Raw genomic sequence first — 26544 nt, 5'->3', positions numbered from 1 at the left:
CTCATTTAGAGCCACGGAAAAGGGCTAGGAGTTTCCAGGAAGTTTGCAGGTTGTCACGAGGGCAACCGCTTCAGAAGAACGAGGGAGGGGGAAGGGAAGGGAGAGCGCGTGTTGCTTGAATGATACGCACGTAGTGTGGCACAACAATGCGTCGTCGGTACCGTGACAACACAGCCGTAGCGACGATGGCGAAAGCACGCCTCACATGTCTGCATAAATGTTATTGTAGTAAGACGGACAAGCAAACACGAGGCATTTAATGACATTCCGTTCGTTACCAGCGTTATTGTTCTAGTTCGCAATGTCGCCACAGCTCCGCCTGTGTGTCGTTTCTGTAGCGGCGAATGATATAAACGAATCTCTTCCATGTTAAGCGTGAGTCGTCATGCGCGTTGCGAATCATTACGTGACACCCCTTTGTCTGGTACATCTGTTTGCTTATTCTCCTGGCGCCTTTCACAGTTGGCACAGTCAGACTTGATCATTTCTTCTTGCGTGATTTATTGCACTTGGTGTTGCGGGGCAAGGGTGAAACTCGGGAAGATTCGAAGTGCATAAAGAAAACGAGTACAGGCCGAAGGAACACACAAGCGCAGTTGTGTGTCCCTTCCGCTTGCCATGAATTTTTGGGGCAGTTTTAACCTTCCTTCAAGTATGAACCAACTAACCCTCAACAATGTCCCACCAAAGTGAAACTCGGAGATTAAAGAAACAAAAGTGGTGAAGTTGGCAAGCAAGTGTCGGTGCCGTTTCTTGTATTCGCACAGAGCCTATGGATAAGCATAAACACTGGAGCATGAAATAGCAGGAACTGGGGCTTTGAAATTCGTTCAGCTTCAAAGAAACATGGCACGGATGCAGGAGCCTTGGCGGATTTGAGGCCGCCCTCGGCCATATTTAACAAGTTCCGCACAAAGAGCAAGATTTCCCTTGGGTGAAGAAAAGCGCTAACAGCGAGGAGAGAAAGGAAAACACGGGATAATCGGAGGAACCAGGAAACTCTGAAGGTTGCAAAAGCCAGCAGGAACCGACTTCTTTGCTGCAGGCTATGCTGTGCTCACCTTCTTTTAACGTGCTACCCAGCTTTGGCGGCGCACTTTTTCCGGTCGCCGACAACAAACACGCCAAAGTAAAAGCGCTCATTCCTGCTTCAAAATTAGGTTTCGCACTGCCTCGACTCGATGCTATGCCTGCTTCTACAGAATGAATCGCAAGTCACAATGTAGGCTATCTGAAGGGTTAGCATTAGCTCCTGCAAATGGCTGCGCTTTGACGTTGACGTTTTGCGTTTACATGAAAACATGGCCAGTCCGTTCATCCCTCTGGGCTATTCCCGATGCTGACGAGAGTTGGCCTAGCTGAGGTTGCGGGCCAATTATTTAAAGGTAAAACTCAGGATTCGGGATTCCACCGCCGCGCCAGTAGCCATGTGTACTACAGCCATATAATTGCCGATGGAGTGAAGCCGACGTCAGCGCACTCAACATTCCTTTTCTTTTTTTAGTGTGCGAGTGGGCGGGATTAAGTTCGCTTTTATCCTGCATTATTAGGTGCTGTGATCTTTAATGAATATTGTGCCCCGATGTTTCGGTTTATCTGCCCAATCAAAAATTTGGTAAGATTAAGCGAAAATGGTGCAGGCACTTGTTTGGTCACAGAGGCAATACGGCAAACGAGTAGCTCTGAGGATGTAACCCTTGTAAGGAGTGAGAAACGAATTTACATCTATTAATAGTGGGCTAAATATAAAATATAAGTCACTGAGAGCGCCATTGCACAGTAAAACAAAATATGTTTGACTAAATGCGCTTCAGAACTTAATTAAGGAATGTATTAGTTTTTGCGGCCCGCAACACCTGGCACATACTCATAGGGGGAATTAGCCTTGAAGAAGGTTGTAATGCTCTCACGCATCAAGAAAGAATTAAAATTGTGACTACATAGAACATAATATTGTTGCATAGCGCAAAAGGAAAGCTCACCATGATTGGCACCCCTGATTCGTTTATGTTTCTTGTTTTCCCTAACGACGAAAAGGCAAACGTATTGGTGGTGAAACCTACTCGCAAATGGCCCTAGTTCAGCAGTTCAGAACCTTGCCATGGATTCCTGTTCTGGCTGTGGCGTCTGTTCCCCTATGGATGCGAAATGCCAATACGCTCGAATGTTAAGGTTGATTTGGGCGTTCGCAGACATTAAGTAGTAAATGTTACCTACAGCCCCTGCTGCCCCGTTATCCATAGCGAATGCGAATTTAGGATGTTTAAACCCCTGGTCCGTGGTGTTGCGACTGCTGCTCTACTGAGCAACTCTAAAGCGCACCGGTTATAATGCGCATATCAAGCCCGGAATCTCTGTTGTAAATGACTGGTGAGTATCTAAAGCCGTCAACGATGGCACTAAACACATTAGATTACATCGAAGAAATGGCCTCTCACACATAATTCTTTCATTCATTCAACAATTTATTGTCGTGAGAGTCCGGCGGCATACGTATTTCCAGTAATTCCCATATTATGTACATAAAGCAGTCAATAAAACATTTAAAGGACAACTGTGGGCAATGAAAAACAGACAATAAAATACATATATTCGGACAAAACCAGCGTGATGCTCTTGGTGTTTGGGTTTCTAATTTGAGATTAAACTGCAAAATAATATGGGAGGAAACTGACGCCTTTAATGGCAACATCACATGGTCCGTCGAGCCGTGACAAAATGGCGATGAATTGCATGTTCGAAATACTTGGCCTGAAGCGACGACAGATCAATTTCTCGCTTATTTTTCATGACCATGTTAGCCTTCATGGCGATAATGGGCGCATTCTTGTATATACTACATATTTATCTACAATATAGTGACAGTTCTTTGCATAGACAATTGAAGGCTCATAAATTCTTGTATACCAGCCGCGCTAATACTCGCAATTGTGGCATATTGGGATAGGTTCTACGCCTAAATTACGGTCCGCTTCATGGCGTCGTCATCGGTCATAGCGTTGTTCACGTAACCGGTCCCATTACTCGTGATCACGCTGAACTCCTGTGGTCTGTCATAGGGTTTCTCCTGCAAGAAGAGGAGATAGTGGTGTGAGACGCCTAAAGTGCGTGTAACTAGAAAGTTTGCTTGGTGGACAACAAAGATTTGTAAAGTGCTGTATTTTTACTCTACTATTTTACACACTTTGTAGTGTTGGTCACAGGAACCCGGCCAGTGCGAGTCAATTTAGAAGTAAGGCATAAGCAGCCCGCACCAAGAACGCTACCCATAAATTCGTTTCTTGATGCCCGAAATCTGTGCAGCCGCCTGATTCCTACGAAGACAATACACCGTTCAAGCGATGCATTCAGAGACGATATTTTGGGCTATTCACTTACTGAAAAACCTCTTCTAGGATGCATTTAATGATTAAGCTAACGGATGCTATGAAGTTCAGTTTTGTGAAAAGCTGGGCTAGTTGGTGATTAATCATCATACCTTGCTGGTGAAGCAGCGCACTGACACAGACACAGTCGACACACGCAGCGAGTGTCGTCTTTACTTGTGTGTCTTCACTGTGTCCGTGTCAGTGCGCTGCTTCACCAGTAAGGTATGCGGCTGCTATGAATCCACGCCAATATATCATTTACGCCACAGAGTTCTCAATACTATTGACAGTATATACGCCAACATAGTTTTGCTTCGCGCGGCGCGTTAGTCCACGCAAAAGTAAAAGTGCACTGCACTGTGATCGCTCAATAACACGGTCCTTGTATAAAGCTATATCTAAGTGCCAAACTATCCCGAGTGTGCTTGGATGCATCTTTCCAAAACCGCCTATGAACGAGTACTGTAGGCTGTTGGGCTAACGTAATATCAACACGACGCTCATTTATATCTTGCCGCTTACGCTCGGATCAAGTCGTGATTCAATTATGAGCCCTGCGTATTCAATTTCGCTCGCGTTTGTTGTGTAAATGTTGGGGGATGTGGGGGGGGGGGGGGGGGGGGGGTGTCGTTCACAACGGGTCATCATCATCATGTGCCAGGTTACGCCCACTGAAGAGCAAAGGCCTCTCCCATACTTCTCCAACTACCCCGGTCATGCGCTAATTGTGGCCATGTTGTCCCTGCAAGCTTCTTAATCTCATCCGCCCACCTAACTTTCTGCTTCCCCCTGCTACGCTTCCCTTCCCTTGGAATCCAGTCCGTAACCCTTAATGACCATCGGTTATCTTCCCTCCTCATTACATGTCCTGCCCATGCCCATTTCTTTTTCTTGATTTCAACTAAACCTCACACTATTTGCTCTTTTCTTATCCCTTAACGTTACACCCATTATTCTTGTTTCCATAGCTCGTTGCGTCATCCTCAATTTAAGTAGAACCCTTTTCGTTAGCCTCCAGGTTTCTGCCCCGTAAGTGAGTACTGGTAAGACACAGCTGTTATACACTTTTCTCTTGAGGGATAATGGCAAGCTGCTGTTCATGATCTGAGAATGACTGCCAAACGCACCCCAGCCCATTCTTATTCTTCTTATTATTTCTGTCTCATCATCCGGATCCGCGGTCACTACTTGCCCTAAGTAGATGCATTCCCTTACCACTTCTAGTGCCTAGCTCGCTACCTATCGTAAACTGCTGTTCTCTTCCGAGACTGGTAAACATTGCTTTAGTTTACTGCAGATTAATTTTTATACCCACTCTTCTGCTTTGCCTCTCCAGGTCAGTGAACATGCATTGCAATTGGTCCCCTGAGTTACTAAGCAAGACAATATCATCAGCGAATCGCAAGTTACTAAGGTATTCTCCATTAACTTTTATCCCCAATTCTTCCCCACCCAGGTCTCAGAATACCTCATGTAAGCACGCTATGAATAGCATTAGCGAGATCGCATCTTCTTGTCTGACGCCTTTTTTATAAGGATTTTGTTGCTTTCTTGATGGAGGACTACGGTGGCTGTGGAGCCGCTATAGACATCTTTCAGTATTTTTACATACGGCTCGTCTACACCCTGATTCCGTAATGCCTCCATGACTGCTGAGGTTTCGACAGAATCAAACGCTTTCTCGTAATCAATGGAAGCTATATATAAGGGTTGGTTATATTCCGCACATATCTCTATCACCTGATTGATAGTGTGAATATGGTCTATTGTTGAGTAGCCTTTACGGAATCCTGCCTGGTCCTTTGCTTGACAGAAGTCTAAGGTGTTCCTGTTTCTATTTGCGATTACCTTGGTAAATAGTTTGTAGGCAACTGACAGTAAGCTGGTCGGTCCATAATTTTTCAAGTCTTTGGCGTCCCCTTTCTTATGGATTAGGATTATTTTAGCTTTCTTCCAAGATTCCGGCACGTTCGAGGTCATGAGGCATTGCGTATACAGGGTGGCCAGTTTATCTAGAACAATCTGCCCACCATCCTTCAACAAATCTGCTGTTACCTGATCCTCCCCAGCTGCCTTGCCCCTTTGCATAGCTCCCAAGGCTTTCTTTACTTCTCCCGGCGTTTCCTGTGGGATTTTGAATTCCTCTAGACTATTCTCTCTTCCATTATCGTCGTCGGTACATGTATCTAAAGTACGCCTCGGTTACATGACGCGTACTTTGCCAGCTGGCAAACTTCTATCTAGTGACCGGCCATTTCCTGTAGAGTATATTGGAGAACTGGCATTTTACGGAGAACGGCTGCCAACGGGCAACAATACCTTTTTTTGCTTCGTTTCGATTTTGAATACAAAATTTCTTGCTAGCTGTCCTCAATGAACACTGAATGACCGTCGGCAAGCATCATTTGTTGAGTTAGAGCAGGAACAGAGGACAAGCAAGAAGGTTAGGGTGCGGTTCTATTTCTTTTAAAAGCATGGTCAGCGATGCAACATCCCGAGCTGCGTTAGTATCACATAACTAATGTAAAACAAATACTATGTACACGTATGTTTCGAATACGGCAAGAACTATCTGTAAAAGTTCCACTTGAAGTCATTGGTGACTTGGTGGCAAGCTCGCCTCCAATGTTCTACCTTGTGTTACCCATGTATATATGACTGGAAAAGTTGTCACAAAAAATTATTTTCGTTGCATATCCTTATGCTCGGTGTACTTTGCATATTTTAATGAAACAAACATTTACATCGGGTATTTTTGTGTCTATTTCTTACAGGGTTAGAACATATTTGGAGGCTGTATGGTTAAGCAGAACTGCACGTATGTTTGCGCTAACAAATTTGGATTCCGCCACTGCACGAACGAAGAAAACTTCGCGGCACTGACTCCATCGCTTATGAAGGCAGAGAGAAAGGGAGAGAGAGACAAAAGGGGAGGAAAGACAGGGAGGTTAATCAGTGTGAGTACTGACTGGCTACCTTGTGCCGGGGAAAGGGCTAAAGGGAATAAAAGGCGAAAGAAAAAATGTTGAGAAAAATTTACACAATAACGCGATGCTACGCACTACAACATTCAAAGAAAGTCGCGCAATTCACAAGCCCTTAAAAACTTGAGCAGAGCCCTTAAGGCCTTGAGTGCCGAAACCCCTCTGGACTAGTGTCCTAGAACATCTTCTGTGAAAGCGTGATTGTCAAGCTTTTCGAACGCTGTCGCCAAGACTCTTCTTGGCCCATTGTAATATGACGGCAGATCAGCTCTTACGCGGAGGTACTTGCTTGAAATTTCATACAGAGAGAGAGGAGCAAAGAAAGGCAGACATTTATTCTGGGAGACGTTCATCAAAATGTGCTACGCACGCGCGTTTCCTCAACAGAACGCTGAAATAACAGTGCCATTCTTGCCATCACCTCACTCATGTTATAAGCTCACGGGACGAGATATGTTGCTTTATTTTCCTTCCAAGTAAAGTGGTATAGTTACCTCAATAAATATTTTCGCGTGTTCCCTAACTAGTTTAATGTTCCTGTATTCTTGCGATGATAAACAGCGTGCGTCATAAAATTATCTTTGATTTTTTTTTTATTTTCACTGCACCGAATTTGGCGGATTCTTTGCACTGACCTTCCACCTTTCTTCTCAAACTGCTTAATAAAATGTTGTTTAGCCATCAAACGAGGTTATATGTACTCAGCCTAGAAACCTTGTGCCATACCTACTTGATCCTTTCTCATAGTTCTGTTATGAAGCACAGTTAAACAAAAGAATTCTGTCCACTCCTTTGCCTGGGTGTAAGCCACCGCATATTTGACGGCATGTTTGAGAGGTGTAACACTCAACTATTTTCCTCACGTCCCGTTATTACCGTTTACGCATTTTAAAGCTTATTGTTTTTGTAGTGGCGCCCGATAACATAATTGCGAACATTCCAACCTACATTCAAACCCAGTCAACTTACCTCCGGCTTCAACGGCAGATGTTTCGGTTCTCTGGCTGGCTGTTGTTTCTCCTGGGTCTTAGTCTTCAGGTAGATTTTCCTCATGCACGGTGCTATGAAGCTTGGATCTACGTCGGCGGACTTCTTGAAGCCTATGCAAAGACAAGGCAATGAGAGACATTTGTTGCAGCCAATCTATGTGCTAAAGGTAGACAACTTACTTACTTTGCGCCAAGATGGCTACTTCTGGGACCTTTCAGGTACTCAAATTGGAGTTCCTGTACTGCGTATTTGATACTTGGCTGTATTGAAATCCGTACCAGGTTACGCCATAGTTCGATTAAACTCCGGTGATGATTACATTTGCAGCGTATTGTCATTCATAGCATCATGACAATAGCATATAGGCACTAGCAATAGCTTCTTATGTGGTCTCCTGTGACAACAATTTAGTCTCTCTTTGCCCGCTTCTTTTGGATATTACAATGTATTTCTGTTTTCAGTTAATATTGAAAGTATTCAAACTATGTTTCTATTTCGGCACATGAGGACGCTGCTGTAGACGAAATCGTGGCCTTTCTTTGGCGCCTCTCAAAGCTGGATGTGGACAGTCATTCAAGCTTAGGACTGTATTAAATTGTAGGTTTAACTTCTGAGCCATAAAAAAGCCGCAGGTGCCACTGGTTTTGGAATGTAACGTCATGGCGTCAAGAGAACTGAATCTTAGTGGTACCTGTTTACGTGTCTTAATTTCGAAAAGCCTGCCCTCCATGAGCCTTTTGCATTGAATTTTGCCGACTGTAGAGAGCTGTCATAGCAAGATTGACCTCGGTCATGAGGAATGCCGTAATCACAGAGCACTTGATTACACACGTACGCAAACAGCTCTTTGAAAGCGACTAATAAATCTGCGTGAATATTTAACGAATGAGAAGCTTGCTTTGTAAATGCTACTATAGTTTTCCCAATGGTGCAAATAAATGTATAACTTAGGCTCCAGCCAATACGTCACAAAAGCCTTATAAGTGTAAACATTAATTACTGGTAAATCAGCGCACTTAACACAGCTGGCCGGACGTTTCCTTTTCGCAAGTGGCTTAACAATGAGCGTGGAGCGATGTCGTTTCCCACGGTAAACTATGATAGATGCATCAGATATGTTCCGCGATTTGTCTCTCCTTTAGGAAAAGTGCGTTCTAGAAATGAAGCCTCTGAACTCACCGCAAATAATCGTGAAGAAAATGGCTATCACGAGCGTGACGAAAAAGCTTATGACCGGAATCCACATATACGACACGTTGTACAGGTCGTATATGCCCCTGGAAAGAGGAACAAAAGGAAAAGCAGTTTTGACACTGAGTGGCCAACCACAACATGCTGTACTGTAGGTGTATGGAAAAAAAATGAGCGCTAGAAAAGCTGAATTTAGTGTGAAAATGCGCCTACCATAAATTTAACAAATGCAACAAACACCACAAGTAATACTTTTCTATAAAAGCGAGATGTCTCACATGCACGCAAGCTTTCTAGCAGTTTTCTCGAATATTGTCATTAATTGAGGCGGTTGCCATGCCAGAATAGGGTGGCCAGTGCGGGAGTTGGTTTCCGTCTGAATTGCTATTGGCAGTGCAGTTTCACACAAACACTTGCCATAAAGGTGCGTTGTTTCTGTGTAGCAGCGTGCCACGTGTCATATGCAAACTGTATGCGCGTAAACAAAGGAGGCGCTGCAGGGAAAAAAGAGATTATATCTAGGAGGGAAGCTGAGATATATATCAATGCAGCAAGACTTCAATTTTACACTATGATATGGCCGAACCACCTACGTACTTATAGCCAGGCGTAATTCCTTGTATGGTTCTCATCCTGTTGGTCGGCAATAATCTGCTCACATAACAAAGTCTTTGGAACCATCTATACTTGAGCATAGTTGAGCCATGGAATGTTCATACAGTATGTGGTTTACTTTAAGAATCCTGGTAACTGCCACTATAGGAGTGCACAAATAATAAACTAGGGAATTCTATCTACTTCACGTTGGTGCAACTAGGCTCTCAGTACTCAACTCCATTTTCAAGACTTCTCGCGCACCCCTAAGAGAAAATTCATCGGCTTATGCCCAATGAGCGCAAAAACATTTTACATACGGCTGCGATAACTCTAATGAGTGGATTTAAATATATATTCTAGAACCACATTCCCGCTGCCATTGCTTCAGTCGCAGATGCAAATGCCTTCAAATTTGCCATCAAAACAATCATTGCATAATTGTATTATCGTGTTCCATTTTTTGTCTGTTGTGGCCACGCCTCTCTGTAATGACTCGACCTTGAGAGTAAATAAATATGTACATATAAAAAAGCACTCAGTCCCGCAAAATGAATCGCCGCGACCGTCTTTATTCATATAGCTAAAATAATGGAGTCTCATTATATATATTGCATCAGTGCCACTTCTTTTATTTCTGTCTTTATGGGAATTCTCGTATCGTACTTCACGCATGCCTAGTTTATTTATTTAATTTTAGATTAGCATTCACTTATGAGCGCGAGGTCGTCTTTGAATTACTTACCCGACAAGTTGATTTCTTGCTACATTGGTCGTGCTTTCCCAGCACGAAAGTAATGTACCCTATCGTGCTTGTGTATATAATTCATCAAAGCCAACAATTCATAGTTGCATTTGAAGAGTGACTACTAGGCTGACGCTGAAAAGCAGCCGCCAATTGCTTTTTTATGTGCGTCCCTGCTGATGTGGACTACTGAGCCTTGCAGCAAATGGTGTGGCCTTTACCTGATTTGTGGCAAGATTTTGAGTTTTCAGCGAAAACAGGCACACTTAGGATTACAATTTATTGGTTACAAGGCTGCCGTGAGGAAAATTCCTTTTAACTTGACTGTAAGAAATGCTGGTGCCGCAACATGAGTGTGTTCAAAGAGCTGTCATTGTCAAAAAAAAACTGATTGTCACTGATTTTGTCACTGACTAATGCGTCTAAGTGATTAACGCATTGATAATAAGTAGCCTGTCCGTGCCCGCTACTTGTAACCTAACGAATAAAACTCGCACTCAACATGCCTGCCCTCGCCACGTCAACGATTTTGCCTCACCCCGAGTAGTAAGTCCGCTGTGGAGGCACACGGACGGTGTAGTTCAAGGTGCACGCCCCTAGAGTAGTGCGGGCAGCAGTGGGCCTGGCGGGGTACAGCAGGCGTCCGACAGCCACCCACAAGGCCATCGCCAAGCCCGTAAACATGGATAGCAGGGCGGTCTGAAACAGTTAAATAAAATGAACGAAAAACTTAAGCATGTCAAGCATGTGGCATTGCTATCATACGAGCCGGGCGCACTCTTCAATGTATGGGCCACGATATTATGCCCACCTTGGAAAAATGCTGTCCACGAGTAAACACTTCGTAGATGGGAATCACAAAAGCACTAAAAGGACAGGGACAGACATACAAACGCCAAAACACGGCGCTCCAATGGACCAGCTTGCCTGAACCAATGCCTTGATCAATTTCGTACATAAATTCCAGGCATGCATGTCACGGGATATCTTTTACAAATAAATACAGAAAGGCCCTACTTTAAGAATGCCAAAACCAGCATCGTTAGCACATATATTTTTCGCATAGGATGGTTTGTAATGGGAGCGTCGGCCTTCCCGAAAGCACCACGTCCCGTATTATATAAGCCTGTAAGTTATCTAAGTCTTTTTACCGCATAGTGGTTCCCAAGTGCTAGGTTCGTTCGGAACGACAATCAATGGCCAATAATAAAAGTGACCCTAACAGTTGCCAAGCTGACAGAAAAATAAGAATGTTTTCGAAAATAAAGAAGGCCGCTGTAATTTCGTTCACAATGATCAAGTGAGATTGTCATGTTGAAGCAGATCTTTCAAGCACATGAGAACGCACATGTGCGTGTTCTGTGTGCAGTCTCGGTGCACTGAGCGCCTACACAAACTCCTCAGTACCCACTTGTTAACTTTACCAAGGCCGTACTGTCTACTTCTCGACCGCTGCCAAAATATTACGAAAAAATTGTGTGCAAATCTTTATTTGGCAGGCCAATGTCTTCATGCCGGGTAAAAATTGGCGTGTAGCCTATCTATACTGCAGGCACTTCTTTCCTCTGTCGGTAAATTGCATAACTCGAAATACTGAATGCAATAATGAATTATGTGTTCGAACTTAATATAAGACTGCAGGACCTCATCTTTTCCAGAGATCTCCAATTACACATGTCGTTCATCAGCCCGATCCACGCTGTACCTGCAAGTTCTGTAATATCACCATAACATCTAATCGTCGCTTGCCCCCGAATACCCTTTCCATTGTTTCTTACCCGCATCTTTATGTGGTGCGCTAACGGTAAGCTGTTCTTTTTTTTTTTTATTCAGATACCCTAAAGGCCCTTATGGGCATTACATAGGGGGGGGGGGGGGTTAACAACAGGATATTTCAAACACAATTAGGGGGGGAAGGCAATATAGAACACCGTGGTAAAGATCACCGAATACAACACGAAAATATAAAAAGAAAAAAAGGAAGGAGAATTGCATACATGATGAAAACAACAACAACAACACTCCGTGCAAAGCATGTAGATACACTTACAATGCGTCAAAGTCATAAAATTCTGCTTTTACCCAACATGCGTAAAACTGCGCTTCAAATTACTAACAAATGAGTCATGATCACGTATAGAAGCAATTTCTTTTGGCAGCTTATTCCAGTGATGAATAGCTAGAAAGAGCGGTGATTGTCGCAGGAGATTCGTACGTGCAAACATGGGACGCACTTTGAAGGGATGGTCGAGGCGGGGAAAAAATTTTTGTGGGGGTTTGATATGGTATGCTGTAAAGGATGACGGGGTATGATACAATCTGTGGAAGTGGGAAAGCAGTGCTAACAGTCGTCGTGTTTCTAGAGACGGTAATTGGAGGGACTCTTTGATAGCCGTGATGCTGGATGTTCTAGAGTATGTTTTAGTGATGAAGCGTGCTGCTTTATTTTGTAAAGATTCCAGCTTGTTTATTAGGTAAGTCTGATTTGGATTCCATATTATGGAATCGTATTCAATCTTTGAGCGAACTAGAGCTGTGTAAGCTAATAATTTAGTTGACTCATTTGCTAAATACAAATTTCGCCTAATGAATCCAAGTGTTTTATTTGCTTTCGAAATTATTTCATCAATGTGATCATTCCATGTAAGGTTAGAAGTTAAATGGACTCCCAAATATTTTAATGTAGACACATTCTCTATGCATATGCTGTTCATAAAATATGAACTTAAGTGAACGTTACTGGCTCTGCTAAATGTCATTGTTTTAGTTTTAGAAACATTAATTTCCATTTGCCATTGCTCGCACCAAAGTGAAATTTTGTTTAGGTCGGCCTGTAAAATATTAGTGTCTTCAGAGGTGATAATTTGTCTGTAAAGAACGCAGTCATCTGCAAACAATCGAACTGTTGAGGTTCTGATAATTATGATAGATAGAGCAAGCTATTAACTTTTGAATGCGCGGTTGCTGACTCCTTACTTTATTGAAAATTCAGTTTGCTTAGGTTTTTACTTTTGGTTGCTATTCAGGATCTTCATTTCTGCTTATCTTGATGTTCTATAGAGAGAACCTGGAACGTAAGACATTCTCACAAATTTTATTACGACAGATCAAAACCCCAGTGAGTTATTGCTTAACTAAATAAGGTAAGGCCATGCTTATGATATTCTGGCATATTGCTATGACCAGCCTGACACTGCAGAGAGACGAAGACGAAGTGTCTGCGAGCCAGGACGTTACTTCGTTTAAATTTCTCCATTTTAAATATCCTTTCTCCAGAAGCCTCCTCTCTTCGCAACTACCGCAGCGATTTCTGCTCAGCCGTGGAGGAATTCATAGTTGTTTCAAAACATTTTTCTTAAGTTCTTCAAACATTATTTTTATCCGTTTCCACATGACACTTTTACCAGTTTTTGTACTACCAACATCTTGTTAATATCATCAAAATCTTGGCCAATCCCCCGCAGTGGCTACGCGCCATCGAAGAAGGAAATGCAATCTAATCCAATCCAGCACGTCATTTCTCTATCTCAGCTGTTTTCACCTGATTCCTGCGTACATCTTTAGAGAGCCGCCATGGTTCGCGGCGCGGAGGCAAGTTGACGTCCCCGTACCTCTGCGGGGGATGGCGGCTTCAGCGAAGGCTGCGTGTAGGAAGCGGACCGGCCTCCAGAGCGACACCGACGGCGATGACACCAGTGTCTGCTCCCTCCGCAGTGAGGACTTCTCCGATAACGCCTTCGAGCTTGTGCGGAGCCGCAAGGCGAAACGAAGACACCACCAGGGTATTCATGTATCCGAGTACGCAAACGGTCAGACCAACTCGAAATACCGCAGCCAGTACTTTTCCATTTGTACCACAACTCGCTACCGAGAACCTGAGGCGACTCAACAGACAGTCTGTACCGGTGAAACTCGAAGCGGTGGCGCAGAATCAAGTCACAGACGTTAGAGTTAACCCACGAAAAAATGTGTTGGCTATTAACACCACACATGAGACGGCGCTGAGACATTTGAGTAAACTTACAGAACTTGGTGCCATAAAGCTCCGCTCGCACAATCCCCTGAACAGTGGTTCCAGTGCTGGTGTCATCTACGACGCGGACATCTCCATCTCCAACGCTGACGTGCCGATTCTAGTGAAGCCTGCCCTTGATGACGTCGCCATAACCCATGTGTATCGCCTCGGCACATCCCGCTATGTGTAAATAATTTTCAAGGGCGAGAATCTCCCTTCGCACGTCAAGGTGAGCCACATTAGGCACCCTGTGCGACCATTTATCCCAAGGCCACTCCAATGCCACAATTGTGTGAGGCTGGGACACGTTAGCGCCGTGTGCGAGAACACAAAAGAGTTTGCTCACGCTGCAGACACTTGCGCAGCCACAATTTTCAAATGCACCGACTGCCTTGGGTCCCATGATGCTTCCTGGAAGAACTGCCCCAAAAGGAAGAAAGAAAAGGCGGTCCTGAAGCAGATGGCTAGAGGCCATTCGTCTCGTCGGGAAGCTGTTGTGGCTGTTAGAAAGCGACGCTCCCGACGCCTTCGAATTTCAAAGAACGCTGATGCCCCTGTGAAGCGCACGCCCCATCCGACAACACCTCCTTCTCTCTCCCCTAGGCCTGACGGAATCCAATCTAAATCTGACAAGGTCAGGGCGGAAAACAATACAAATTGGTCCACACTACTACAGCCACAGCCAAAGCCACAGTCACAGCGGAAGTCACAACTGAAGCCGCAACCGATGCCACAGCCGATGCCACAGTCGGAGCTGGAGCCGACGCCACAGCCGATGACAGAGCTGGAGCTGGAGCCTCGTCAAGTGATACAGCTGCGCACCGCTGTAGAGTGCACAGCGCGGGTTCCTCACAAATTGCTCGAGGAAGACCGGCGAGTGGTTATAATGATCCGGTCTCTGATGAGTACTTCTTGAATGCTCTGGAATAACCTGCCCGCTCTGTCTGCAATGCAAGTGCTGGACGGTCGCAATTTAATGCTTGCAAATCTTCAGTAAGCATCATGACTTACTTGCAACATTCTATTCGCACTGAAGTCAAAACGGCTGGGGTTCAGCTCAACTATATACTGTCACGTACTGCGACGTACTGCTGACGACCAGTGGCCCCTTGGTCTTCAGTGGCCCCTTGGCCAGGTGACGTCAACGTGCATCAGGAGCTATGGGGAAGCACCAAGATTAGCTTCAGACAGCAGAATGACGGCAGCTTAATGTATCGGTGAGGCACTTGCTTGGGCTTGGCTGATTTCACGGCACTTTGCTGCATGCACACGCAGTGTTCACTCTATCCCGCTTTGCTCTTTCTGTTGCCCTTTCCCTTTGCCCAGTCCAGGGTAGCAAACCGGACGCTTGTCTGGTTGAGCACCCTGCCTTTCCTCTCTTTGCTATCTCTCTCTCTGACACTGCAGACAAGCAATGCCAGCAGAACGCTGCGGTGCGGAGCTAGTGCGGTTAAAAGAATATTTTGATATAAATTTTGTGTTTTTACTTGCTAATACAGCAGTATGAATATGAGGCATGCTTTCGTGGAGAATTTTGGATTAATTTTAACCACGTGGGGTTATTTGATGTGCACCCAAATCTAGGTACAAAAGCGTTTTTTGCATTTCTCCTCCATCAAAATGCTGCAGTCGCGGCCGGGATCAAACCCGCGACCTCAAGCATAGCAGCGCAATGTCATAGGCGTTAAAATACCATGGTGGGTGTTTAAAACAGAAGAAATTTCCTTTAATTCTTGCTACCTCGTCATTAACTTGTGGTATATGTTGCTCCTTCGGGGGATGAACGATGTAATAAATTCGGATGTACATGAACAAAAAAGAAATCGAACACTTACTGTGCTTCCGCACCAGGGGCACAGGAGGCCAAGAAAGAATACTGCGCAAGTGGCACCTTTTATTGATCCTGTCGTGACGAAAGCGGCCTACAAACGAAACGAGTGTTGCCTTTTGTTTATTTCGTCTTGTCACACACCGAGGGGAACGCGACACATGTGGCATAAAATTTGTTCAGTCGGCGAGCCACGAAAACAAAAAAAAAATTAAGAGAGTATCAACGCTCCTATTCAATGACAACTCGTGAAGTTCTTCTTAAGAAGACGCGCGTTCCTATCTTGACAGCTAACGTATCATTTGCAAAGGCAGTCGGACGCTGCCAAGCAGTTCTTAGTGCTTGACAGCGGCCCACACTTTGCAGGTGCCACTTAAACTTGATTCAGATAAAGGACTCAATTTCGCGAACAAACATGACGCGCCTAAGTGCAGCCAAATCACACAGCCCACAAGGACACCGAAGACGAAGTGTTAGCGACTCGATTCGTTGCAGGTGAGCCACGTCATGAGAGTCTGCGCACTGATTCCGCGATCCGATCAATTGTGTAAGTCTAGGTTTAGCCAATAATATTATCTATGTTTCAATGCTCGCCGTAGAAGGATAATATAACCAGCTAATCGTGAACCAGCCATCTTTAACTTCGTTTCAATGGTATCTAATCCAGCAAAAGAGGCAGGTACGCGAACACACATCGATGTCAATAAGGCTTTGAAGCCTTATTGGCAAACAATACAGGTTTCTTTGCTGTTCAGCTTAGTAGGAGGCTGAGCAGAACACTTGTAAACTCGACGGAAAAGTCGTCTGCGCACATGAAAACGTAGTCAGGCTTTCTTGCGCATCTTATGTAACTTACGTTGCGTTTTTCATACGGTGCCATAAAAAAAGATGTTAGAGATAACGATAACATGTGTTTTTCAGAGCTTGATATTGACGACGAGAAGTGCGTCGAGTCGCAGAGATGTCATGCATTCAATTACTTGGGCTCCTAGTTGTCTTAGCTGTCAAAGTATATAGTGTCCAATGTTGGCCAGCATTGCAACACACACATTACAGCATCGTCTTAATATTCCGCCGCACACTATCCTCTCCACTGTTAGGACAGTTATAACGCGGTACCTATGCCTCATTTAGCAGTGACAGAGGTGCTTATTATTGTTATTTTCTTAAGTCCCACTGAATATTTGTTACAAGCTGCAGCATAATATACAACCTCCCTCGCGTTATCTGGCAGGCACTTGGATGAGTTATCAAGTTCACTTCAAATCATTTGAACGGATTTGTTTATTTGCCCTTCAAGAGTAAAATTTTATTGATCGTCTAACGCAAGTATTATATAATTTTAGTCAATAGTATCGCCACTGTAATCTTAACGTCCTTAGGCGTTATTATGTCACTGCTCTTTTCTCTAAAAAAATTAGTTTCTGGGATTTCTGAAACTCGGACCATTATTCAAAAAAATTTTTTTTGGTATCCAAGATCTAACATATGAGGTTTTTAAAATTTCTTCACATTATCGAGGAAGGCAGCAAAAGCAAAATAGGAAGGCTTTTTTTCGAGAATTATAACATGAAAGACAACACAGCGTGGAAATTTTAGGTTATAATTTAAACGTAACACATACGGTTGCTTAAGACTGCTACATGGCGAAGGAAACACTTGAAACAGTACAATAAAAGTTACTAGCATAACGCTTTTCTTGTCTGTTTTCATTTAACCGAATAATGCAGCATTTTATTCAATTTGCGGCCATCTTCGTGTAGGAACTCCAAAGCCGCAACTCCACACTGTCTCACCGATAAGATAGAAGGCAAGCCTCCCGAGAGAAATGCAATGGCCACCGCGATGAGACCGAAACCGGCAGCTGAAAAGTAGATTCGTATTTTAAGTATTCTCACCGACAGCAAAGGCAGGCAACGTCCCACAGTAATTCCCATGTCCCATACGCGGCACACCAAGGGCAAATTTGAACCATATCAAGTGATGTTTTCACATGTAATGTCAATAACTATTGAGCAGTATGCGAATCCACTGACTTTCAAGAGATCCCACACAGTGTACTTGCACCATGTGTTATTTAGAAAAGGTTATCTCGGCAGATGCGAGCCACCAAAAGAGCACTGCTGCAAGCGTCTTCGGGCAGGTGCTTCACCCAGAAAATCACTGCTACAAGGTCTGAAATCATGTGACTTTCGTTATGGAGTGCCGCTTACTACCATGATTACGGGCCAACCCATTGCGCAAGAATTACCTGCAAGACATGCAATTCGAAAATATGCCTCACCGAGACCCTGTCTAGTTTCCTGTCTAGTTTTATCGCGAATGTCAGATATATGGAATACAATGTTTACCTCGGGTGATATGTTTAATAACGAGCATAGATCGTGACTTACTGAGAATACCATAAATGGAAATTTTTTGCATCCGTACCTATCGCCTTCATTGCCCACATAACACCTGTCGGAGAGAGCTTCACCACGGGTTTTAGGAAATCTTCCCACGTGATGGCGGCCAGGGCGTTGTAGCCAGACGACAAAGTGCTGAAATTAAAGGAAGCAATGCTATCAAAACTGAAGGCCACTAACTCGTGTCGTTCAGACGTCAATCACACCGGCAAAGGTTTGCTACATTATTTGAATTAGTTACATTGATTACATCCAATTAATACATTACTCGTTGCAACGGTATATATATGACGCGTTTAAATTGCAGGTATCTCTTGTTATTGTTACCTAACATATATTTCTCTATTTATTCTCGAAAGATTCGAATTTATAATATTTTTTCTAACATACTTATAAGGATCTAAAGCAATAGACTTAGGCAAATTTTCTCCAAAGGTGTGTGTTCAAAGGCGCTGGTTGGTTCATCTTCAGAATGAAAAAAGAAACAGCGCGATACACGACGAGTGAGTAAAGAACACAGGACAGAGCACTTGTCCTGTGCTCTTTACTCGCTCGTCCTGTGTCGCGCTGTTTCAGTTTTAATTTTGTAAAGGTGGTATGGGAAAATGCGAAAAAGAAGCGATTAGGGGAAACATTACAAAAAACAAATAACGACTGAAATTCTGTCGGTGAAAACTACATTTGCTTGTTTCTGCAAGTGTTTTACTTGTGTCTTAGGAATTCTTCGTGCGATACTCGAAACACATTGTCCTGCTTAAGGTTTTCATAATAGGCGTTCGAGGGAATTCAAGTAGTGCCATATTGAAGTCTACATTGCGTTCTGTTGTTTCTGAGCAAGTTTTTCATGATACCGAGCATCCAGCTGGAGCGTAGCTGCTAAAAAGCAAAAAAAAAAAAAAACAATTTCAACAAGCTTGAAGAAAATCTGAACAGTTGCAAGCTATGCCTCGCCCAAAATTTTTCAAGACAGCGCACTTGCGCTGTAACGGATCTGCTTCATATTGTGACAAACGGTCGTACATACTATCGGCTGAGTCAAAGCTCAAGATTGTTTGATACACGCGCTACATACGCGCAAAATCCCCTATAAAACTAGTCTTACCTGAGCGATCCACTATAAACGGCTGTGACAAAAAGTCCAGTGATCCCAGGCAGATGGCCCAACGTGTCCATCACAAAGTACGGCATCAACTGCGACATAAGGGGCCCTCCAATAATCAAATAACCATGTTACAACCCCCCTTTGTTTCTCAAAATGAACTTTGAAATTACCAATGGATTATGCCTCGAACGAAGCGGGAGCAAAACAAAAACCGTGTTGGTACTTTAGTACATGGATGGACAGCATGGTTCCGCAGAGCCAGTTGAACAAACTTAGCAGGCAAAGAGCGTGGGTTAGCGAGTATTTCTGGTGTCATATTGTCCAGAGTAATTGTCGCTGTTGTGGTGTATATTCGTATGGTTTCGCAGGTAACTTAACAAAGCTTTTCATGTCATGGGTGGCTCGGACATCTCTATGAAACTATCGTCTCTAATACAATTATTTCTCCTCGAGTTATCGCTTTTAATCATTGAGTGAGTTAGTCTGGACAACCCCGCAAAAAACTAGCGGATAACGTTTAAAATTGCAAGCCATGTATAAAGACAACTTCCAGCTTAATACTGGGGCTCGCTGTTTTGCGAACGTTGCAATCTTACCTTGTTTTTCATTCAATGAAGATGAGTATATTGTGAGGCATCATGGTTCATCGTGGTGCACGCGTGTTTTCTTCACCATGCCTTTACTGTATAATTTTGCTATACATTAGGTGCAAGTTTTAAGCCGGTTTGTCTAAGTAATAGGTTGTCGGAAACTAAGCTTATAGTTAGGTATTTACAGCGATAGTTTTCACTGAGCCCGGTAAGAGCTGCAATTACCACAATCGAGGACAGGCCGTTCCTTAACTTGCCTGGTCGTACTTGCTAATTATGGAGGCCTTGACCGGGTCACAGTGATGATAGAGTGCGAAGAGGAGCAGGCCACATAGCGAGGAAGTCGTCAATATTGCTATGATTCCGACCATATTGATGTATAGCGCCCTGCAATTGGAAGAGATAGGCATTGCTCAACGAGTGCTGGACATGTCTGCCTGGCCATACGCGTAGCATGCTATTCTAGATGAGATTGGTGATGCATGTAATAAGGCACACACGCACGCATGCGCGCATGCACGTACAGCCGCACCTACACAATGTACTACTAAGAATCCCAAGCATGCACGGTAAAAAGTGTCGAGGGGGAAGTTCCCTCCGGGAGACGGCGCTGCAAGTCGGAGCCTCTCATGTAAAAAAGTGGTATGGCGAGGAGTGAATCCCTAGCTAAATATGACAAAATGTGGGACCACAGGAATGTAGTGCGACAGTCACTGCTTTTGTTACTATGTTCGGAAATTCAGGGAACTGACAACGAACGTCTCCAGCGACGGCTACCTTCGGAACAGGCATAGCTTTTATGTCGCAATGGCTAACTTTTGAATTACCTAGTCTGAAGCACAAAAGCAAGAAAGGGGCTGACAGATGGAATAGCACACTGTGGTATAAAGTTTGTAAACAGGGATAAAGTGCCTCAGAAAGGCTGGCCAACGTTTCGATAGGAGGACCTATCTTCGCCTTTGACGAAGATAGGTCCTCCTATCGAAACGTTGGCCAGCCTTTCTGAGGCACTTTATCCCTGTTTACAAACGTTATACCATAGTCTGAAGCAGTGGCTTGAGAAAGTCTCTCGAAGCTGTGCGATGAATTACGCCACGTATGCAAAAGGAGTGGTTCTTTCTATATTTTACAGCCGTATTTTTATGTCTTACAGCGATAGAACTAAACATTACGGAACGTGTGGACATCAATAACAAAAGCGCACTCTAAAGTGACCCCCTTTGTGTTGGGGTAATTGCTTGCGCCACACGAAAACGAGTTGCGGTTGCTCAACGGCTATGGTGTTCCGCTACCGAGCACGAGGTCACCGGATCAATTCCATCTGCGGCATCAGCGTTGCAATGAGGGCGAAATGTGAGAACACTATTGTGCCATGTGTTGGGTGTAATTACTCGATCAATCAATCGTTTAAGCATATTTAAGCTCTTCTTCCACAAATATGCATGAGGGAGTTGAATATAGAATAAAAAAAAAACAATACCGCAAAAAGGCTAGCCAGCACTTCAATTTTTCTAAATGTGTGGTTTCACACGACAGCAGAATTCGGTAGACAGCAAAAACGCGATGTCGCAAAGAAAAAAAATCACGCAGAACGCGTCACGATGAGTGCACATCTTATTGCAATAGCATTTCAATGTTAGCGCGCACTTTGTTTAGGCACAAAAGCAAGCGACGTTATAACTTTGTTGCCGTTTTGTTGTTGTAATCCTTCTTATGACTATATTTTGCGTGACTTGGTTGAGGAATTCTGCCATTCAACTCCTTAGATACTTCATTATGTACGCTAATGTATAATATATTTCCAGTGTTGAATTTCGTACACCTCTGGTAAAAATATGATCCGTTTCAATTACGGTCCTGTTAGGCTGACAACTCGTTATTGCACCGCCTACAGCTTCGGTTGTATGTGTGGCGTATTGCTTTCACGTATTCGGTTTGCAAATCCCCTGCCATTGCGATTCCCATGGCACTTATGCTACAACCTGCATTGGTCGGCGTAAAGGCAGCTGTCTGTGGCGGAACATTCTGGTACTTCCTCTGCGATCTTTTACCGTGCGCGTAGAGTGGATACCTGCCTTGTTTGCTGAGTTATTTCAAACTACCGCTTCAAAAGCTGCTGAAGCTCCAGCAAGCGCGGTGGTGTTTCTTCGTTTGCGAGATGTGTGGTGCCCTCGCTCGACGGCTGTCGCTACTTCCGGAGAAAGGCGACTACCATGGCAGGCGCAAGGCGTCGCTGCTTATTCCAAAAGGGGAAGGTGTCTCGATATAGCACACCGCCGATATAGCGCTCTGGTGGCGCGCTACATCGAGGCACTCTACGATAGGGTGACGTGAAAAGAGGCTTAATTCAATCTATGAAGATCAATAATATGAGGGCATGATAAGTTCGTACAGACCAGGTAACGTAACGTGTGCGATATAGAATGACAACGCAAACAACTTAAATTGGGCTGTTATATTGGGGGAGAAGAATATAACAGTGGGGAAACTAAAGAATAGATTCAGGCAAAGCCACGGTTTCGAAGAAAGTATTCCTCCACCTCAGTGCATAGAAATGTCAGTGATGAGGGCACATCATTATGGATATCGTTTCTAGCTATTAGGGAAGCTTACTAAAATGTAGGCGGGGAGCTGCTATGGTTTATTCTCGAACAGGAACGCGTAGACGCAGATTTCACAAATCTGCTCCGGGAAGTTTGCCAGCTATATATACCAAAGAAACATCAACTATGAAGTAGCACGAGACATTCGAAAAAGAGTAATGCTGCCCCAGTTAACGTGCTTCAAATTAGAGATCTTATCAGGGCTAAATGTTAACCAAAGGATGACGGGACAGCCGTAATTATATGCCCAAGATAAAACCACGAATGAGGCAGCACTAGCCACATGGGATGGGCCTCTTTTGAAGTAAGAAAAACGCATACCAGAATTACTTTTGCATAAGCATTCGCGAACAAGGGTAACGGAACTTTTGCAGCTAGAGTGGACAGTTACCTGTATCTCTATAGCGTAGGCACGTAGGAGTGGATTAAGAGGTCGACGAAGCTGGTAGGCAAGTACGTGGTAAAAGAAGCACAAGTAAGCGAACCGCAGTCATAAAAACAAAAGGGAGAAAAATAGAGACGGTATAACGGAGGAAAAGAATGAACACAAAAAAAGTCCATGAAGTTATAGAAGAACCGCAAAAGACCACGAAAAAAATTTACTGCACCACACAAGGGCCTACATTGCTTTTAGAAATCCGAGCTGGCTGTTTGAAATGAGGACGCAAGCGTACAGAATTCTATTTTCAACAGTAGAGTTTCGGTGCCTGCTGCGGAAGAAATTCCACAGGCGACTAACTACACTGTAATGAAATGCACAGCCATCCATCCAGCCAGAACCGTAAAGAAAGTATAACTTGCTGAAGACTTCGAGTTCAAAGCTGATCGGAGCGATAACTGATCAGAGGCGGAGATCAGCAAGAGATCATGGAACCATCGATGAGGAATAAACAAAAAAAAATTACATTGACGAGATGTAGACAGGATCGTCAGAGACATAGACATGTAAAATGCTACATTATTATGCCATATCATCAGAAACCAACAAACACTGACACAGATTATTATGAAGTAACATGAAAGTAGCATACACCGGCTGCGTAATTATTTGTCGTGACTTCAATTCAATGGAAATGCCATGAGCGATCATTACCATTAAACACTAAGGAAAATACTAACGTACACAACACCGCAGCTTCCAAAGACGCCTGCAGTTACATTAAATTTACTTTACGCAACGGTGTATGGGACGGAAGACTATCAGGCAGCGGGAAATAGTAGCTCTTCCGCACCATAGCGGCAGCACATTTTTTTATTCTATAAACGTACTTGTATATCTCCTTACTGCGAAATACATTCGCATTCTACTTATCAATTGTAATTATTCGCTGACTTTTTATCAATTTCTTGGCAACACTGCGTGGAACACAAATTTACTTCGTCATTCATTAAAGGGACTAATGCGTGAAACGTCGTGGTTTTGTATTAGGAATCGTGTCAATATATAGTCAGCCTTGACCGGTCTCAATGACACAATATCAACATTTAGATGGTGTTATTCACTTTACATTAACGGCATGGGCTAACTCGCTTACCGGTAGTCTGCTGCCGCGCACTTTCAATGACTGACGCTGCCTTAAAGGTTGTCCAGCATGAATTAACATTTCCTCTCATAGTTCTTATGTTTAGTCATTGAAACACGGTAGTGTTTCGCGGAACAAATTCAATAGCTGCAGTCATTACGACTCATAACTGAGGCGTTCTACACTGCAGTGGCGTTCTCGGCAACCATAACGTCCCACGAAATTGCGCTGATACAAAATTCTGTACGCTATCGAACGATGCATGCGCCAGGGCGCAAACTTACGTGCGTGCCTTGCGAGTCGAGCTGAGGCTGCAGTAGCGTTGGACCATGACCTGGTTGGTGCAGAATCCTGTCATCCAATTGATCCCGGTCCCAAACACGACGCTCCAGAAGGTGAACGTCTTCTGAAAGTCCAAGCTCATGCTTGGCGTCGCAAAGGAGAGCAGAACAAATCGTTACCTTGCGCTAGCAGCCATGTCTCCGCATTAAGTAGGTATGTTCATAGGCAGCGAGCTAGCTACAGTTACCAGGAAGATTTACCTCGAGATCATAAGAATAAAACCTTGAGATGAATAGCAAAACTGCACAGATCCAGTGCGCATCTTGGAATCTATGTGGAGCGAATCTACCGTGAACTGGCATGTGAAATGACATACAACTAGATTCGATGCATCGGATAGTCCTTATTTTCATTTCACGCAACATGTCATATTACTTAATGCATATGCACCAGACAGTGCGTTCACAACTTTAACTTCAGGCAATGTTTAGGTTTGTGCAGAACGCCGTTGGCAAGCTATGCTGACATGCAAACACCAGTTATGTAAACCCAGCACCTCCATTTGAGGATGCAAGGCTTTTGCGATAAAAAAAAGCGGATTTTATACCTACTCAAAAAACTCAAGTAGTCCGTGTTTTCTGACAGTGTTGAAAACTTCATTAGGCCCACCAGTCAAAATGAAGCCCTGTAACAGCAGACACATACACACATAAAAAAACAAACGCTGTTCAGTTCACTGTTCCTCTATAGCAACGTAGGAACGCTGAGAAGTCTACTTCCAGGTAGAGTTCAATCAGCTCCCATAGTATTGTTGCCCTTTGCTTAGTCGTCAAAACGGGTAGCCAACACTGAGGAAGCAGACCGACGCGCACAATGTTTGGCGTGCTATTCACACAGTATAAAGGCACGTATTCCGCAAGGAGCCCAATTTACCATTTAGGAAGTCATGAAGCCATTGTCATTCACCTTTGCTTGCATTTCGCTTTGCTTGCGACAGCTCCTAAATGAGCACCAAAAGCAGGTAGGAAGTTTAGGATAATGTTAGCAATAGTGCCCCGGCGGGGGTGTTTTGGAAGTTGTAATTCTCTCTCTCTCTCTCTCTCTTTCAACCTCTCACACCATATTGCAAAAGTCAACCAACCCAGCTTGCCCCTTATCCAACGGAGCGTAAGGTAGCCACCGAAGCTTTCGTTGACATTTTCGAGTTAACCTTAAATAAATGTTGTGTTTAAATACCCAACCGGTGTTTAACAATAAATCTGAAAAGATATTAAACTATAGTTAAAGTAAAGGTTAAAGGGAGCACGAGTCATGACACGTTTATGTCTATAGTATATGTATATATATTATGCCAGTAGATTCAGTTCTTTTTTAATACCAACGTAGTTTCTCGCGACAATTGCGCCTCCCCCCTTTTTTCAGAGAAACATTCTCGGTGCGCTAATGAATGTTCGCAATGTTGAATAACAATATTCTCGATACGAAATCATCATAACACAAAACCCTCAAAGAAAATCATGGGCTCTCTTCAATATAGTCGACATAGGCAACTCTTTTCTGGAAACGTGAAAGCCACAGTAAATCTCACAAAGAGGCACAAATAACGCAACAAGCGATAAGCAGGATTGCAGCGACAAATCATGCGAAAGCAGTAGGCCAAAAACCCGCGCTGAAACTCGTCTACCTAAGGCACCGATACGGCGGCTCAGTAAACACAGTCACTCTTGTGATTGACCGTGACAATCATGTGCAGTCTACATTTATGTCACGCCAGATAACACAAGCCGGTTTGGCACGAAAGAAAGCAAAAGTGAGCAAGAACAGGGAATATACCATATTCTAGAGGCCCATTGCTCCAATGGGATCCGATTTCTGTCTCACGCAAGGATACCGCATATATCAAAACACCCGCTGTCACATTTTAACGTGACGTAATCTTTGCGTTTCTGACGACTAAATACTTATTAAAGCAGCCATGGTTAACCTCGTTGTTGAGCGTAACAGTTTTACTTTCAACTTGCGCTGCTCATCGAAATTCAACCCTGTATATGATAACACCCCACCCAAAAAGAAACAGGAGTACCTTGACGGAGACAATGAGGAGTCCAAAAATCATCAGCAGAATCTGCATGACGTCAGTCCAAACGACGGCTTTGATGCCTCCCTGCGGATTAGGGGTTTCAAGCAACATTCTTAGTGTATATACCATGTTTTAAGGGAACTATGTATTAGGCTAAAAATTTTCCGCCATCAACGTTCAGCACAGGCTATAAAAAGTGTGTAAAGTGCCAGCATTAGAAATGGGAACTCCCTCAAGCACCCAC

General features: G+C 43.9%; 1 protein-coding gene across 7 annotated transcripts in view; it reads right to left on the bottom strand.

Annotated features, from left to right (window-relative positions):
* Nucleotides 1-2444: 2444 nt before the first annotated feature.
* LOC126531652 (sodium-coupled monocarboxylate transporter 1-like) overlaps nucleotides 2445-26544 on the bottom strand; it is a 37019-nt gene continuing 12919 nt past the window's right edge. For 2 of the 7 annotated variants that reach the window (XM_050179284.3, XM_055071339.2), the window contains 12 exons: nucleotides 26304-26384; nucleotides 24832-24905; nucleotides 24223-24363; nucleotides 20070-20199; nucleotides 19223-19311; nucleotides 18146-18255; nucleotides 17512-17579; nucleotides 15723-15809; nucleotides 10411-10571; nucleotides 8522-8619; nucleotides 7322-7452; nucleotides 2445-3067 (listed from right to left, as the gene is read on the bottom strand). In XM_050179284.3, the coding sequence (XP_050035241.1) occupies nucleotides 2957-3067; nucleotides 7322-7452; nucleotides 8522-8619; nucleotides 10411-10571; nucleotides 15723-15809; nucleotides 17512-17579; nucleotides 18146-18255; nucleotides 19223-19311; nucleotides 20070-20199; nucleotides 24223-24363; nucleotides 24832-24905; nucleotides 26304-26384 (1281 nt within the window). In that variant the 3' untranslated portion in view covers nucleotides 2445-2956. The other 5 variants (XM_055071338.2, XR_008612745.2, XM_055071340.2 and 2 more) reach the window with 5 other exon arrangements.

The sequence above is a fragment of the Dermacentor andersoni genome, chromosome 5 (genome assembly GCF_023375885.2).
Source record: "Dermacentor andersoni chromosome 5, qqDerAnde1_hic_scaffold, whole genome shotgun sequence".
Lineage (NCBI taxonomy): Eukaryota > Metazoa > Arthropoda > Arachnida > Ixodida > Ixodidae > Dermacentor > Dermacentor andersoni.
This window is presented reverse-complemented; position numbering and strand designations above follow the sequence as displayed.